Source organism: Enhydra lutris, unplaced genomic scaffold, assembly GCF_002288905.1.
Source record: "Enhydra lutris kenyoni isolate GAN:26980312 unplaced genomic scaffold, ASM228890v2 scaffoldscaffold37, whole genome shotgun sequence".
In the NCBI taxonomy this organism is placed as follows: domain Eukaryota; kingdom Metazoa; phylum Chordata; class Mammalia; order Carnivora; family Mustelidae; genus Enhydra; species Enhydra lutris.
Window position 1 is genome coordinate 13,891,262 of NW_019154121.1, and position 17,954 is coordinate 13,909,215.

Sequence of the window (17,954 nt, forward strand, 5' to 3'; positions counted from 1 at the left end):
ATGGGAAAAAAGCCATGAATTCTATGTGCTATATTCCGCTAACATTGGTGTATTATAGTTTCAATCTCAGATTGTCTCTGTTACTCAGGAGACTTGGTCCTGAAGGGATGTTCTTGCTGATCTTCTGGGGTTGGGGCCTGTTGCAGTGATTCTCAAATGTCTTTGCCTGACAAGGGATAGTACCACCCTTGCCAGGGGCCAGGCTAGGCAATCGGCTGGTGTTTGCTCTCAGGAGATTTTTTTCCCTGAATACTTTCTGTACAGCTCTGGAGGACAGAATGAAGATGGTGGCCTCCCAATCTCTGGCCTGGAGGAGCCGATAGCTTGGGGCCCCACTCCTCAGCGTGCCCTCAGAGAAAAGGAGTCCATCATTCCTGTCTCCCAGGTCTCTGGCCACAGTCCATGCTCACCCAGCCTGTGACTGAGCATTTCTATCTCTGGTACACAGCCCCATTTGGAGTTTCCAAACCCAGCAGATTTCTGCAGCTTGATACCGCACTGCTCCTCCCGGTGGAGGAAGGTGGGTGTTTCCCCAGATCTGCCACTTGTGGGGTCCCTACTCAAAGAGCAGTGACCTGACTGTGCCTCAGATCACGATTTAAAGTAACCCCAAGCTGAGAGCCCTCTCCTCAGCATCTTCTCTGCAGCCAGCTTCCCCACTCTGGTACTGGGGAGCTCTGCCACACCCAGACACCCCTGGTCTCTCTGTAACCCTGAGGGTCCTGAAACCCTGTCCCAGCGATGTTTCCATACCACCACTCCCCCGCCCAACCTCCTGCTTAGACTCAGGAGCAATGACTCTCAGTGAAGCAGACTTCTAAAAGTTCCAATTTTGTGCTCCACTGCTCTGCTGCCTGCTAGGAGGCAGCCCCTCCCCCCAGGGTTTATCTTCCCATATATCACCTCGGATTCACTTTTCCACACGTCCTACCTTCCAGAAAGTGGTCACTTTTCTGTTCCTAGAATTGCTGCACTTCTTTTCTTCGATCTCCTGTTGAGTTTCTAGGTGTTCAGAACGGTTTGATAACTATCTGGCTGAACTCCTGGGACCTGATGATATTTAGGTCTCCTACTTCTCTGCCATCTTCCCTACTCCCCCAGGCTTTTACAGTTTTATGGGGACCCTGTGGTTGTTGTCTTCTTGTGCTTTCAGCTTGTCTTCTGGGGAGGGACCTGCTCACTGTTTTTCAGTCAATGCTGCTTGGGTGGAGTTGCCCCACCCCCTATCAAGGGGCTGGGCTCTGTGGAAACTGGTTTTTCAGGCTTTTGTTCTCTGGAGGTTTTTGTTCTTTGGCAGCTTTTCATACCTTTTTAGAGGGTCAGAGCAAAATTAACTGCCTGTACCCAGACCTCCCCCTTAGAGAGAAGCTACAGTCTGCTCTTACTTGAATGTTCCAGAACACACAGACTCCCCCCTGCAAACTCCATTGAACACGGCAGACTCCCACAGGCAGGGTGCACCCCCAGCCACCTTCTCAGTGGTCGCCCAAGGCCTCCACTTGTCTCTGTACCCCCATGCCACAAAAACCATGAGCAATACTGGTCAGAGTGAGCCCGGTCCCGGCAGCTGCGATTCCAGGACTGCTGACTGGAGCGCATGCGGGGTGCACTCAGCCCCGGTGGTGGTGGAGGCACTAGAGGTGGCTGTGGTGGCCATGGCAGCTGCCAGCCCCAAGGAACACTTACTCGAGCCCATGCCAGGCTCCCAGGCACCAGGAGGTGCCAGCTGTGGCCATCCTGGGACCGTGGGCTTAGGTCCATGCCTGCAGCCACCCAGTCCCAACAATTGTCCCTTAAGTCCCTTTGTTCTGTTTGAGTGCTGTTTTTAGTCCCTTCCCATCTCATAGTCACTGGTCTCCAGGCTATTGCTGGTCCCCTAGCACAAGGCATTTTCACATTGGTTATTACTTTCCAATGGCTCATTTCTGGTGGCTCCCTCCCCCTTCTGTTTATCATCCAATATCAGCCCATGTACTCCCCCCTCCTCTGTACCTCTCCAGTGATGATCTTCTTCCCCTGTAGAGATCCAGAAGTGTATAATCGTAAATCTTAGGCTGATTTCATGGTGTTCAGAGTACTCTGGTAGATATGTAGCTCAATTCAGGGGACCGATGGAAAGAGGGTCTCCTACTCCTCCACCATCTTGCTCCTCTATAACATTTAAATGGGTGTTTTGGTGAAGTCCATTACCTGTATTTGAATGTACATGGATGAATTGAGAACAAATTTTTTTCATCTAGACAATTTAGATTTTCACTTTAAAATTTTTTGTTCTTAATGGGCTTTTAATTACATTAACAAGTTGGCAGGCAAACTCACTCATCTACCAATTCCTTCATATATCTAACCCTTTATAAAACATTTATTGGACAACTAAACTATCAGCTCATCACAGGTGTTCAGTAGATGCTTTTGGAAGGATGAATGGATGTGTTGATGAATAGATGGATGGAAGATGCTGAAAGCAACTGAAGTAGTCACTTTTGGTTCACACAGGCCAGTAGTTTGGTTTTATGAAAAGCCATGAAGGGCTGAGAAACTGGGAAAAAATTGTAAAGGTCCCAAAGTTCTCAATGGAGACAAAAGATGCAAGGTGCAGTAGGAATGAGGGAAGCAAAGGACAGGCTGTCAGAGACCAGCATGGACAGTAGACATTCTGGAGTAGGAGTAGCTCCTGGAAAGGAAATACACAGGGAGCAGCTATGGGGAAGAGTATCTGAGGTGGTTAAGGGTTCTGAGGGTCCTTAAATCCAAGAAGTTCTGGGAACTAAGTCTAGTTATTGGGTAGAAAATTCACATTAGAATTGCACAAAATGTGCAGTGTGCAAGTTAGGATTAAAGTGACCTGAATTAATGAGGTTTTACTCTATCTCATCAAATTTTTCCTGGAGACATTTTTCTTATATAAAATGGAATGTAGGAGGGGGCCAAGATGGTGGTTTAAGAGGACTATAAACTTACCTCATCCTACGACTACAACTAGATAACACTCGCATTAGTGTAAATAATCCAGAAAACAACAAAAAAAAAATTAGAAGAGAAAGAAAACTTCCAAATTTTTTCTGCGAGGCCAGGATTACCCTGATACAGAAACCAGATAACCAGATAAAGTCACCACAAAAAAGAGAACTACAGGCCAGTATTTCTGATGAACACAGATGAAAAATCCTCAATAAAGTATTGGCAGACCAAATCCAACCACACATTAAGAATCATTCACCACAATGCAAGCTGGTGCAACCACTCTGGAAAACAGTGTGGAGGTTCCTCAAAAAACTGAAAATAGAGCTACCCTATGACCCAGCGATTGCACTACTGGGTATATATCCTAAAGATACAAACGTGGTGCTCTGAAGGGGCACGTGCACCCAAATGTTTATAGCAGCAATGTCCACAATAGCCAAACTATGGAAAGAACCTAGATGTCCAGCAACAGATGAATAGATAAAGAAGATGTGGTATATATATACAATGGAATACTATGCAGCCATCAAAGGAAATGAAATCTTGCCATTTGTGACAACGTGGATGGAACTAGAGGGTATTATGCTTAGCGAAATAAGTCAATCGGAGAAAGACAACTGTCATATGATCTCCCTGATATGAGGAAGTGGAGATGCAATGTGGGGGGTTTGGGGGTAGGAAAAGAAAAAACGAAAGAAGATGGGACCGGGAGGGAGACAAACCATAAAAGACTCAATCTCAAAAAAAAAGACTGAGGGTTGCTGGGGGGAGAGGGGACGGGAGAGGGTGGTGGGGATATGGACATTGGGGAGGGTATGTGCTATGATGAGTGCTGTGAAATGTGTAAACCTGGCGATTCACAGTCCTGTACCCCTGGGGATAAAAATACATTATATGTTTATTAAAAAATTTAAAAATTAAATTAAAAAAATCATTCACCATAGTCAAGCTGGATTTATTCCTAGGATGCAAAGAAGGTTCAATATTTGCAAATCAATCCATATGATACATCACATCAATAAGAAAAAAGATAAAAACCATGATTATTTCAGTAGTTATGCAGAAAAAGCTGTTGACAAAGTACAACATTCATTTATGATAAAAGAAATCTCAACAAACTAAACTTAGAGGGAATATACCTCAACATAATAAAGGCCAAATATGAAAACCCACAGCTAACAGCATACTCAGTGCGGAAAACTGAGAACTCTTACCCCAAGGTCAGGAACAAGACAAGGATGTCCAGTCTCACCACTTTTATTCAACATAGTCCTAGCCACAGCCATCAGACAAGAAGAAGAAATAAAAGGCAACCATTTTGGTAAGGAAGAAGTAAAACTTCCACTATTGGCAGATGACATGGTACTAGATGTAGAAAACCCTAAAGACTCTACCAAGAAACTACCAGAACCTAATAAATGAATTCAGTGAAGTCATAGAATGCAAAAACAATGTACAGAAATCTGTAGCATTTCGATACACTGCTAATGAAGCAACAGAAAGAGAAATTAAGAAAACAATCCCATTTACAACTGCACTAAAAAGAATAAAACACCTAAGAATAAACTTACCCCAAGAGGTGAAAGACCTATACTCTGAAAACTATAAAACATTTATGGAAGAAACTGAGGACAACAGAAAGAAATGGAAAGACATTCCATATCATGGATTGGAGGAACATATTGTTGAAATGTCTATAGTACCCAAAGCCATCTACAGATTTAATGCATTCTCTATCAAAATAGCAGCAATGTTTTTTATAGAACTAGATAAAACAATCCTAAAATTTGTAGGGAATCCTAAATTACAGAACTAGAAAAAGCAATCCTAAAATTTTTACAGAACTAGAATAAACAATCCTAAAATAGCCAAAACAATCTTTAAAAAAAAAAACAAAAACTGAAGGTATCACAATTCCAGACTTCAAGATATATTACAAAGCTGTAGTAATCAGAACAGTATGTATGGTACCGGCAAAAAAAAAAAAAAAAATAGACACATCAATAAAACAGAACAGAAAGACCATCAATAAACCCACAATTACATAATCAGATAATCTTCCACAAAGCAGGTAAGAATATCCAGTGGTAAAAAGACAGTCTCATCAACAAATGGTGTTGGGAAAACTGGACCACGTCCTTATACCATACACAAAAATAATCCCCAAATAGAGTAAGAATCTAAGCGTCAGACCTGAAACCATAAAAATCCTAGAAGATAATATAGGCACTAATTTCTCTGACATCAGTCAAAGCAACTTCTTTCTAGATATGTCTCCTGAGGCAAGAGATACAAAAGCAAAAAATAAAGTCTTAGGACTAGATCAAAGTGAAAAGCTTCTGCACAGCAGAAGAAACAACCAACAAAACTAAAAGACGACCTATGGGAGAATGGGAGATGGTATGTGTAAATGACCTATCTGATAAAGGGTTAGTATCCAAAATATATGAAGAACTTATACAACTTAACACCAAAAAAATGAATAAATAATCCAAGTAAAAAATGGGAAGAAGAAATGAACAGACATTTCTTCAAAGAAGACACACAGATGACTAACGGACACATGAAAAGATGCTCAACATCACTCATCTTCAGGGAATGCAGATCAAAACCACAATGAGATATCACCTCACACCTGTCAGAATCATTAAGATTAAAAACTCAAGAAACAAGTGCTGGCAAGGACGCGGAGAAAGAGGAACCTTAGGGCACTGTTGGTGGGAATGCAAACTGGTGCAGCCACTGTGGAGGATAGTATGGAGGTTCCTCAAAATATTAAAAATAGAACTACCCTATGACCCAGTCATCACACTGCTGCGTATCTACCCAAAGAATATGAAAACACTAATTCAAAAGGATACATGCACCTCTATATTTATTGCAGTGTTCTTTACAGCAGCCGTATTATGGAAGCAGCCCAAGTATCCATCGGTAGATGGTGTGGTCTGCATACACAATGCAGTATTATTCAGCCACGAAAAAAAAGAAGGAAATCTTGCTGTTTGCAACAACATGGATGGAGCAAAAGAGTAGGACACTCAGCAAAAGAAGCCAGTCAAAGAAAGACAAATACCACACGATTTCACTCGTGTGGAATTTAAGAAACAAAACAAGTGAACAACGGGGTAAAAAAGAGACAAACCAAAGAACAGACTCTTAACTACAGAGAACAAACTGGTGGTTACCAGAGCAGAGGTGGGGAGGGGCAGGATATGTGAAATAGGTGAAAGGGATTAAGAGTACAGTTATCTTGATGAGCTCTAAGTAATGGATAGAATTGTTTAATCACTGCTTATACATCTGAAACTAATATAACACTGCGTGTTAACGACACAGGAATTAAAAAATAAATTTAAAAGTAAAAAATAAAAAGTAAGATAAAAATTTACTCCTAAAAAACTAAGTTTAACATGAAAGAGTAATGGTGCACTGAACAAAGGTATTTATTTCTAATTCTTGCCTGATTTTTACCTCAGAGTAGTGTTGCTTAAAGGTCAAGTGTGTGTATGAGAGAGAGAGAGAGAGAGAGAGAGAGAAAGACAGAAAGAACGTGCATCCCATTGCTTTGTTGTCTGACCTTTTCAGCATTTTAGCTCCAGGCCAGTCATGGGGCAACACTGGGCATCTTGTGAGGATTATATATAGCAAAATGTCACCAGCAACCAAAGACATTCTGTCCCCCTCCCAAACCAAATACTTGAAATTCACACCCTGGAAAAAAAATTCACAGTAAATTTTGGCTCAGCAAGAATAGCATTAGGTTTGTGCGCAGGGGGGTTTCTTTTTCAGTTTTTTCCACTGTATAGGAGCAGGGGGGCTGGATGGTGGGTCTGGAGAGATAGCAAGCCCCTCTCCTCACCCCAAATAGCCCTTGCTCTGTGACTGTGAAGGAGAATTGTTGCCAAGAGGACATGTGTGTTTTACACGTCACAAGTAAAAATCACCCCAGTTTTCATGCTCACAAGAGCCCATGGCAGTTGCCCAGGCAGACATGACTGTGCCCAATGACAGATGGAAAACTGAGGCAGAATTGAGGAGTGAAGTGACAGGTGTCAGACCACTCGGAGCCAGGTCAGGCACACCAACCTGCTGACCCATGCCCAGCACTGTTAGTACCTTGACCATGGAAGTCACAGTCTCTTCATGTCTGCCCCTGTCACATGAACCCACCTCCAAGTCCTCCCCCCAGCAGCTTCAACTCACTAAGATTCTGGAAGGACCGTGGAAGGAGAAAGTATTTACCTGCCGCTGGATTTCTATCGTGCAGGGTAAGCCAGGCACAAAATTAGGAGGTTGAAAAAGAAGCTTCTGGGCTAATTCAGTACTACGCACCCCTCATAGCCACCAGCCTCATCGGAAGCATGCCCCCAGTAGCACAGGGAGCTCCCCAGCTGCGTGCCCCAACTAGCGGGAGGCATAAATCTTTCCAGGTCCCACACTAGTCCTAAGCCTCCGGTTCACACCAGGTGGGGAGTGGCAGACCCCTTCTCTCTATCCCTTGCCCAAGCACTCCTGGCTGATAAATCAGGGCACTTTTTGTCAATGAACATGAACTCAGATACTGTTAGACACAAATGGACCGATGTATATATGTCTATGTATTAGGTAATTTCTAATAATTTGTGCCGTGCTTGTTTCCAATAAAAGGCACAGTAGAACGAAACTCTCACAATGAGGACCAAGAGCAAGAATGGAGTCGGGGGACGGGTGTGTGCAGAAGGGCAGGCTGAGGTTGCCCACAGCACAGGAGCAGAAAACCAAGTGCTCAGCAGTCTCACAGCGTCAACAGGAAAAAGGGGTTACGGATACAGTGGCTTTGTAGGAAATAAGGACTTTTCCCTGACCCTGAAGTCTAAGAGTCAACTGTAGGATAGATTTTGAATAAGGCCTATCAAGCAGCTTAATAGGCAAGGCCTTCACCCACAAAGGCAGGATTTCTCAGAACTTCTGGATGGTCAGAATCCAATCTGGGGGTGGTCATGACCGCACAATGTATACGTGTATCACAGTATGCCACTGTACAGCTTAAATAGATGATTGTTACTTGTCAGTTCTACCACAATAAAGGTGGAGGGAATTAAGGTACATTCCCGAGCTGTGCCCCAAACTCCCTGAGTGAGAAGCTCTGGCAGATGATCCTGGGCTCTGTATTTCGAATAAGGTCACGAACTGATTCATGTGTCCCTACAAGTTGGCCAACACCCCTATTAAAGGGTGGGGAGATGACAGTGGCTTCATGTAGTGGCCTTTGCCAGCCTTCCTGCATCTGAGCAAGGATACAATGCCTGAACCCAGCAGAGTCTCTAGTGGAGGAGCTCCAGGTCTCAGACCCGGAGAAACACCTGCAGGCTACAGAGCTCTCCAGGCCCCAGTGGTTGGGAAGTTGGGGTCTCTGTATGCACTTGGGTGGGAGTGATCTTGCTCCAGGGATTTCAGATGGCTGCAGACCCCCAGAAGGGCAGGCCCCATTTCAGTCTTTCCATCACCGCCGAGGTCTGCCATCCATAGCCCATGGTAGCCCCAGCCTACATTAGAGTCAGGGCTAGGGGCTCAGAGGACCACCAGGCCTGGCGTTCCTGCTCTCTCCCATCCTGATCCTCATCCATAATGGGGCAGGTAGAACCCAGGGGTCCAGGAGCCAGCCAGATGGCAAAGAACCCCAGTCCAGGAGCCATGCCAGCCCCACTACCTCTTGTCCAGTGCCTGCTCACTCCCCAGGGCAGGCTGGGATCTGCCAGGGACTGGCTGTGGGGAGGCAATCACGAATTCTTCCCTTTCCCCGCCTATAGGTTTGGAATAAATTGCCTCATCCAGTTTGAGGACTTTGCCAATGCCAATGCCTTCCGCCTGCTCCACAAATACCGCAACAAGTACTGCATGTTCAACGATGACATCCAAGGTAAGGCTTGCCCCGCCTGAGAAAGCCACTGAGGACTAAGGCCTCCCCAACAGGCCACCCTGGGTGCCAGAGTGGGGGCAACCCCCGCTCGCCTGCTGCCAGCCACTGGGGAAGAAAGAGCCTTTGTGTTGGGGCTGGTTCCCAGTTGGCTAATTCTTAGCTCTCTGACTATGGAAAAGTCCCTTAACTTTGCTGGGCCTCAGTTTCCTCACCAACAAATGATATGATTACTGCTTCAGAGGAAAGTCAGAATTACGTGATTCCCTATCTGAGAGAAAGACTCCCCAAGGCTGCCATTTTTAGCCAGTTGAACTTGGCCTAATCACATCTCTGAGCTGTAGTTGTATCGCCTGGTCATTGGGAATGGTAAGAACTGTCTTGGAAGATTATTATGAAAATTTCAAGAGCTATATAGAGCTATAGAATTCCAAATTCTATACATTTCAATGTATAGAAAGTACTGGTACGTAGGACTCATGAGACCAGAACATCAGTCCCCATAACAATGGCCTTTCCCAGCCACAGTAACTCACCCTTGGATTTCCTGAACTCTGGGTATAGCCCTTCAGGGAATCACGACAGTCCTGTCTCCTAGCTTGGCTGGCATACATGCTACTCAGAATGATAACTATGAAAGACATTGACACCAGGGCACTCCAGAAGCCAATGAGAAGCATCTTCTAGTTCAGGGTCAACCGGGTTACCTGTTCTATGGCCCAAAATATCTGAAGGCACTTGTTTCTTGCTTGGAGATGCCAATATGTGAACCTGGAGGGAGCAGGGGCAGGGGGGGTGGCGGGGCTCCCACATCATCTCTCCTGATCCAAACCCTCTCAGTAAGAACTTTGGGAAATCTTCTCAGTATTTTATAAGTTTAGGAGAAACCTCAGGACGTACAGATTATTATTTAACAAATTATGTTTGGCAAGCAAAATCTTTCAAAAGCAAAGATATACATCAGAACAAGAACAAGTTAGTGGGGGACAGGTGTTGGTCCTTGGGAATAAAAGATTGGCCAACACTTCCTTTTTGCAGATGAGACCCAAAAAGGTCACAACTTTTCATCACATCAGTTAGGTTTACACCCAGGAGAATTCAAACCCACATAGTAATAGCTAAGGTTTAGAGCTGAATATTTATTGTACATCCAGCACTCTTCTAAGCACTTTATACCTTTAATCTTATGAGATTTTATCATCTCTGTCTTAGGGATGAAAAAACTGAGGCACAGAGAAAATAAGTAGCTTACATAGAAAGTGTAGCGTTGAAATTTGGACTCTAAACTCTGAGTTCATAATCACTCACCACACTGTTCTGAGACCTTACACTATTACAGAACCAAAGGCCCCTTCCTTTCCTGTGACCTACATTAAGGGCTAAAGAAATGTGATAAATGGCACTTTTTTTTTTATTGGTCATAAATTTTCAAGAGGCAGGATAGTACAGTTAAGCATATTATTAGACAATTAAGATCAAAATATATGACTTCAGCACTTGGAAGAGTGGGTAGCCAGAGAGGGGAGACCCAATTAGGGAAGCTGACCCATGGCAACCCCTGTCCACCCAGGGGATGCTGTCCCCCCAGATGTATGGGCCTGGGCCAGGCACTGGCCGCCAGCCCAGCCTCACCCAGAGAGTGGGGTGCTCTGCATGGACAGAGCAGCCCATTCACTCCCTGCCCGCCTGCCCGGCACCTCCCTGTTAGCCCAGGAGGCAGGGGTGGGACGGCGCCCTGGAGGAAACAACTGCTGGCTGGCCCCTGACCGATTCCCCGCTGCAGCCCTCACTCGTGAGTCAGCAGGGGGCAGCTGTCCCCCTGGGCCCACAAGGCTGCCAAGGTCAGAAGGGGGAAGTGGAAAACAATTCTGCGGGGGCCGCACACCTGGTGCACTCCAGATATGCTCAGTCATGCGTGTACAACCTCACAAACATGGGCACAGGCACACATCCAGGCCCTACCACCCCTCTGCCTCCACTGCCCCCGCACCGCTGCCAGAGAGCCCCGCTAGGATGGAACTAGGGCTGTCCACTCCCCAGTCACAAGCACATTTGCATCCCCCACCCCTGCCCCAGAAGCATAAGGCCCCCTTTATACCCGCACCAACCTCTCTGTCCTCTGCCCCACACTTCCTGTTACTCCTCTGACCTCCTTCCCTGTCTGTTCTCTCTCCACATGGAAGTTCCGATCCTCAGTCTTCCCCATCATCATCCCCCGAGGAACCCCTGCTTGGCATCCACCACCCAGCGGCAGGCTCTCCTGTCCCAGGGAAGACCTCACATCGGCCTTTGCTCCCCCAGTCTGACTTGGGTCCCCACCGGCAGCTCCCATGGTGCCCTGTTAGTGCTCTTACCGCACTGTACCCCAAACGCCCACACTGAATCGTCTGTCTCCCCAGGAGACGATAAGCTGCCCGAGGCAGAGACCGCGTCACTCGTTCTCATTCCCCAGTTCCCAGCATGGTGTCCGGCCCATCGGAGCTGCTTTTTTTTTTTTTTTAAAGATTTTATTTATTTATTGGACAGAGAGAGATCACAAGTAGACAAAGAGGCAGGCAAAGAGAGAGAGAGGGAAGCAGGCTCCCCGCCCAGCAAAGAGCCCGATGCGGGACTCGATCCCAGGACCCTGAGATCATGACCTGAGCCGAAGGCAGTGGCCCAACCCACTGAGCCACCCAGGCACCCCGGAGCTGCTTCTTAAGGAGCTGGGAGAGTGAGTGAATGAATGCCGTCTACATGCACACGGACCTCCTCAGAAGCCCACCTGCAGCTCCTGTGGGCGGGTTGAGCTCAGACACCTGCCCCTGCAGCCTCTCTCTGTCCAGATCCCCATGCATGCTCAGAGGCAAACATATCTCCACGTGTGCACCCTCACGCACGCATGCATGCACACACACGTGTAGCATTTTTAATTAAATCAGTTCACCGGTTTTGTTTCCTGTCTATAGCCAGTTCCAGCAGACTGCCTTTTGCTCCCAGGCAAGCCAGGTGGGAAAGTTTTCCGGGCCCCACAGCAGACCGCAGAGGAATTTCCCATTCTTTTCTCAGATATTAAAGACTGAAGTCATGAATCTAAAATGTGTAGCAAGAGCTAACAAATAGTTCCAGAATGTCAGGACCCCTGTAATATCAAGTCTTTGATCAGGACAGCCTGACCATTAGGTACGACCGTGTAAGTGACAACCGTAAACAGACGGGCATGGAGGAGGACGCCCCCCACCCCGCTCCGCCCGGGACCTTCCTTCAAGAAAAGACTCGTCCCACCTGCTGGCAGAGCTGTCGGCTGCATCAGGCAGAAAGTCTCAACCAGAGAGAGCCGCCTCTCCCACGGTCCTGCCTGCCAGAGATGCCCTCACATAGGGATGAGGGAATAGAAAAGCCCAACCATTGTGGCCTAGTGCAGGACAGTGCGGAGGGGACATCTGAACTCCAGAGCTCCCCACGGGGTCGGCTGAGGCTTTGAGGACTACACACAGCCCCGCTTCTCCTCTGCCCCATCCTGCTCCCACCAGCCCCTTCCGGAGGTGCTGATCCCAAGGGCATTTCTTGGTAACCTCCTGAACACTCCACATGGCTCAGAATCTGCTTCTCAGGGAGCCCAACCTGTGCAAAGTGATAACATTTTGCATGCACACAGGATTTTAGATGTGAAAAGTGTTTTTTGTCCACAGTACCTCACAACTTCCTCAGAATAGCTCCTCTCCCTTCAGGGAGGAAGACATTGCTGTCTCATGTCACTGGTAAAAGAAACTGAAGTTCAGGGATTACCTTTTGCTCCGGGTCACATAGCCAGAGAGGCACAAGGTGGGACTAGAACCTAGTTACTTCCAACTCGGCTTCTCCGTCTGTCTCCATGACACGGGGCTGTCTGTTCCCCCATGGGCATGAGGAGGGGCAGCAAGTCTTCTTGCTAAGGATTAAATTCCAGATGCCACAGAAATGGGGCTGTCCCTGATCCCCAGCAGCCTGCTGCTCCCCTCTTCCCCATCCCTTCCTCCAACTCCCCCAGTTTACAGACCAAAAGGAGACCCAGAGAGGGGAAGGGGCTTGTTGCCATCACCGGCTGGTTACTGACGGGTCCGGGACCGGAGGCCTATGATGTGTGTTTTCGGTGCTAAGTGGGCAATTAGGAGATGGGCGAGGGATCCCGGGACTCGTGGGACAACACGGACAAAGTAAGCTCATGCTAGGATCGGCCCCTGTTCCCTCCAAATACACAGTGAAGAGGAGTGAGACCTAAAGCTATATGGTCATGCTCGAAACTAGAGAAGGAACATCCAGTGCAGAATTGAAGAGGGTTGAGAGAGAGGAGGAGGGAGGGAAGAAAAGAGGGAGGCATGACGGGGGCAAACAGACAAGAGGAACAAATCGCATGTGGTTGCTGGGGCCAGGCCCAGCCCACCCCAGCAGGACTCAGCGTCAGACTCTGCCCAGAGCCCCACACGTGGTAGGGACTGTTACCAGGCTGCCCACGTGAAAATGAGACTGGGGCCACGCTGCCTGCTCTGAATACCAGCCCGTCCTCCCCTCCTTGGTAGAACAAGGAAGATCTGACTGAAGGCTTCAGGATCCCACCAGACTGTGCTCTGGGAGGGCAGGCAGGGCATGCCGGGGGCTGACCAGGAGCTCCAGCACCTAATCTGGATGGTGTCCTGGCCAGTGCTGCTGTCCCACACGCTTGGGCTTCCCTGACCCCACAGGGCCGTCCGCAGGGCAGGGCCTCAGGAGCCCGAGGGCTGGAAGGGTCAGGCACTCCCCAGGGCTGCCAGCGGTCTCCTCTGCCCCCACCCCAGTTGACTCAGAAAGCCTCTGCCGCCCCAGGCTGGTTCTGTGAGCCAGGCTGCTCGGGCGCTGACCTGTGGCTGGCAGGGTCTGCAGGCATTTTGGAAAAAGCAGGGGCTCAGGTGACTTATTTCATCTGGGACCAGAGAGGCATCCCGTCTTAGGGGAGGGGAGAGAGACACAGAAGGGGACCAGCAACAGCAATGGTCATGCTGGGGAACAGGCCAGCTGTATCCTTCCCCAGGAGCCAGATGCAGGATGCTGCTGGCCTAGTGACCTTGGCCCTCCAGCCCCTCTGAGAGCTGTCCACACCGTGTGCACAGGGCCAGGAAAGTCGAGCTGGCTTGTCTGTTCCCCAGCATCCGCCCGCCCCGCCAGCCTGCCCTGGCCCTGCACTGCACATCCCCGGGGCCAAAGGGCCATCAGGCTGCTGCGTGGTAGGTCAGACCACTGTCACCCTTGCACGCTTTCAAGTTTTATTTAATTTGTGCGCCAGAGAGCTTAACACTCAGACCTTGGCTTGAGACAAGCCGAGGTCTGCATCCCCATTTTTCTGCTTTCTGCTTTGACCAAGCAGCTTAAATCCTCACAGCCTTCTTCTCTTTATCTGCAAAATGGACATAACAGTATAAACAGCCAGGATGGACAGAATGACCAGGATGCTTTTACAAAGTCAGCATCTCTTCTGGGTGGCTGGAGCCTACATGGATTCACCGTGCGGTGTTTCCATCGTGACCACTGTTAGCGGGCCCAGGGTGTTCGAAGGACAGCAGTGACGTGTAGACAGGGACAGGCATGTAACAGTGCTCAGTGCGAGAACGAAGACCCGGGGTGCAGAGTAGGCTCCTACAGAGGTGAGAGACGGGGGAAGGGTTGAGAGCCAAACACAGAGTGGCTCTGCAGGGGTTAAGAAGAGAGAGACGAGGGAGAGCACAGGAGCGGGCAGACCTAAGAAGATAGCGAGAGCCTTTAGCCGCTCGCCACGTATCCCCTCTTCTTCCAGACCATTGACTTCTTCTCCCTGTTCTCTGAATTTTCGCCAACTCTGATTCTGAACGGGCTGGACCCTCTGCCTAGAATTCTCTTCTGTTCTTGGCTAACTTCTGTGTCTCCTTAAAGGCTCAAGCCTCACCCCCTCCAGGGTCCCACCTCCAGGGTCAGGCTTGTCCCACAGTGGTCTGGCTGACCGCCCCTTTCCCCAGAGCCCAGGGCTCACCCACTTTGCAAAATGCCTCCAAGTTCCCCAGAGCCCAGACGACATGACACCAAAGGGGCAGATGAGGAATGGCCAAGCTCTGGAGACTTTTTCCGCCCAGTTTCTCCTGTTTACAAGATACCAGGAGCTATTTCTGGCTCGTAGGGGTCTGCTGTCCCCTCCCTCACACCATCACCGCACACAGAGAGCAGCAGTCTCTGCCCTTTCCCATCTCTCTCCCTCGCAGTGAGGCCTCCTCTGGCCTTCTCAACCTTCTCTCCAGAGCCATTTTTTTTTTCCCCCATGAAGCCCTGTGTTCTGTGGCTGTTCCTCCCTTACCGGGCTGTCTCTAGCCCTGAGGTTCCTGTAGGTCTCTTGCATCTGATCCTGGCTCCTTGGGGACCTCCCATTACCCTGCTGCATCAGGTAAAACCCCAAAGCAGCCAAGAAGATGGTAATTATCCCTCTGGTTCTTCCCAAATTGTGTCAGAAGAGGTCTACCCCATCATCTGCACAGGCCAGGAACTGCCTTCTGTAGAGTCCATGGGTTCCAGAAAATCTCTTCATAACACAGAAATAGGGCTGCAGTGGTCTAGAAGGTCTTTGCTTGGTATCCAATTAAAGGAACTTGAATGTTCTGAACATATGTGCTGTTAACTACCTACAAATGGACAGTTTTATTTATCCTTCTAGCCTCAAGGCCTAGCACAGTGAAGGCCCAGAACAGGCCCCCAGGACACAAATGAATGATGAATGAATGAACGAATGAATGAATGAATGGTATAAACAAATGCATGCCAGTAGCCAGCTGCTGTGGGAAGGCAGAAGCAGGCCTGGCCTTGCAGGGGACAACGCCCATCCCCTTCATGGCCCCCAGCCTCCGAAGCCACCACAAGTAGACCCTGACCATGCCTAACTCCCCGTCTGAGACAGCAGCCTTGCCTCACGTGAGAAATGGCTCATTCTTCCCTTTTTCTCCACAATCTGTTGTCCAGCATAGAAGTTCCTATAACTTGGTCAAATGTGACTGTTAGAAACTACATTTTCGGCTTGGCCTTGTGTGCTGTTTCTTCAGCATACCACCTCTAATACTCCATTTGCAGGAAATGTAATTATGGAAAGCTCCCTCTGAAAAGGAAAACTTGTTTTTCTTTCATGGTGAATAGGAAACAACCAGTCACACTCTGGGTGGCCTGTGGCATTCATGGGCACAAGCCAGGTTCAGCAACATCCCTGGACCCCTGGGCCTCTCCAGGTGGTTACCTCCAGAAAGCTAAACCGCTTCCTTCCTCTCCACTTTTTTTTTTTTTAAAGATTTTATTTATTTATTTGACAGACAGAGATCACAAGTAGGCAGAGAGGCAGGCAGAGAGAGAGGAGGAAGCAGGGTCCCCGCTGAGCAGAGAGCCCAACACAGGGATCGATCCCAGGACCCTGAGATCATGACCTGAGCTGAAGGCAGAGATTTAACCCACTGAGCCACCCAGGCACCCCTGCTCTCCACTTTTAAATCCCTGACGTGTTACCCAAGAGCTGCCCAAAATGAAAGTTCATGATGGAGATGCCTCAATTTGCCAAACTTTAAAAGATGGGGCTCGAGAACTGCTGTTTTTCCTCTTGGGCTCTGGTCTGTAACTAGGGTAACTTGCCACCTCATAGGATGGCCCCAGAGGAAGAGCCCAGGAAGGAAAGCAGGAGAGTGGGGCTCCAGGAGCCAAGTGCAGAGAGAGTTTCCCAAAGGAAAATGAGCGGCAATATCCAAAGCAGCTGAGAGGTCAAGGGAAGAAGCAGCTGAGGACTGAGTGCTGAATTTGGCAATGTGGTGGAACAAGTGACCTTGTCAAGAGGTGGGGACAGTTGCTTGATTGGAATGGATTTCAGGGAGACTGAGAAAAAAAAGAAATAGAGGCAACAAATATATTCAGTTCTTTACAAGTAAGAAATAGGGTGGGACTATGCAGAGTCAACAGAAAGCTTTTTAAAGATGGAAGCTTCATGACCTATCTGCATGCTGATGGCAGTGATCCAGCGGAGGAGAAATGGAGGATGCAAAAAAAAAAAAAAGAAAGAAAGAAAATTACAAGACAAATTCCTTGCGCAGGCAAAACCTAGAGGTGGTTGAGCTAGGAACAGGTGGTAACAGGAAGAAAAGCAAAATGTATAGACATGGAGGCAGAGGGTTTCTAGGCTTAGTGGTAGGGGGATTCAGAAGTTCTCTCCTGCTTGTTTCTGTTTTCTTTGAATCTCACTTTCCACTTTTGAGAGGAGAAAAAAAGAGGTGGGGGCTCATAACACCTACCTGGTAGAGTTGTTGTAAAGATTAAATGAGCAAACGCAGCTAAGCACACGCGTAGCCCAGAGTCAAGGTCACGGTGAGTGATCAATAAATGGCAGTTGCCCTCGCACCCTTTCATGGAAATGTTCCATTCTTCCCTATCAGATTTCCCATTGTTTTGTGTTCTCCACCCCTTCCATCGCATCTACTGCCTAAGTTCTCTTCCTTCTACCTCCACTGCCCCACCCTCTAGTTGTCCCCCGAGGAAAGCCCCTCCCGCCCCTCCTGCGGCCTTCCAGTCCAGAGTCAGGAGAAGCTGGCAGAGCTTCAGAGACCATGAAGGGGTAGAAGTAGCACCCGGCTACCCCTGCCCTGCTTTGCTTCCGACTGGGTGACTGGCAGGGGCCTGTTCCCTCTGTGCAGTTGTTGGAGGTCATGCTCTCTGGTCCCCATCCAGCACTGAATTTCTGCAGGTAAGCCCAGTTGTTCAGCTTGTAGGTTCTAACACAGGTTACTTGGCGTCTGAGAAGGAAAGGACCCAACACGCATGTGGTCTTTGGGAGTCTCTCTGCTGGAATGTCTTTGGCGCCATCTGGTGGTAGATGTCTTGCACATCTCCTTTCAGGAGGCAGAAGATGGTCTCAAACACGGATGAGCAGAAAACCCCCTCTCTCCAGGGGAAGGGAACTAGTACTTCACCTAGAGAAGCTGTCTAGCTCAGTGCATCTCGGGTTTAAACGGGCATATAAATCATCTGCAGATCTTCGGAAATACAGACTCTGACTCAGAAGAACTAAAATGAAAGTGGCTCTTGAGAGCCAGAGACGAGGACGAGTGGAGGT

The 17,954-nt window shown here is 48.3% G+C and overlaps 1 protein-coding gene across 1 annotated transcript in view; it reads left to right on the forward strand.

The window, feature by feature from the left end:
- The window catches only part of LOC111154461 (malic enzyme 3), a 208,209-nt gene that overhangs the window by 175,986 nt on the left and 14,269 nt on the right, over nt 1–17,954 (forward strand). Inside the window, exon 7 of the mRNA XM_022514066.1 lies at nt 8,754–8,863. Within this exon, the coding sequence (XP_022369774.1) occupies nt 8,754–8,863 (110 nt within the window). The remainder of the gene's footprint in view (nt 1–8,753; nt 8,864–17,954) is intronic.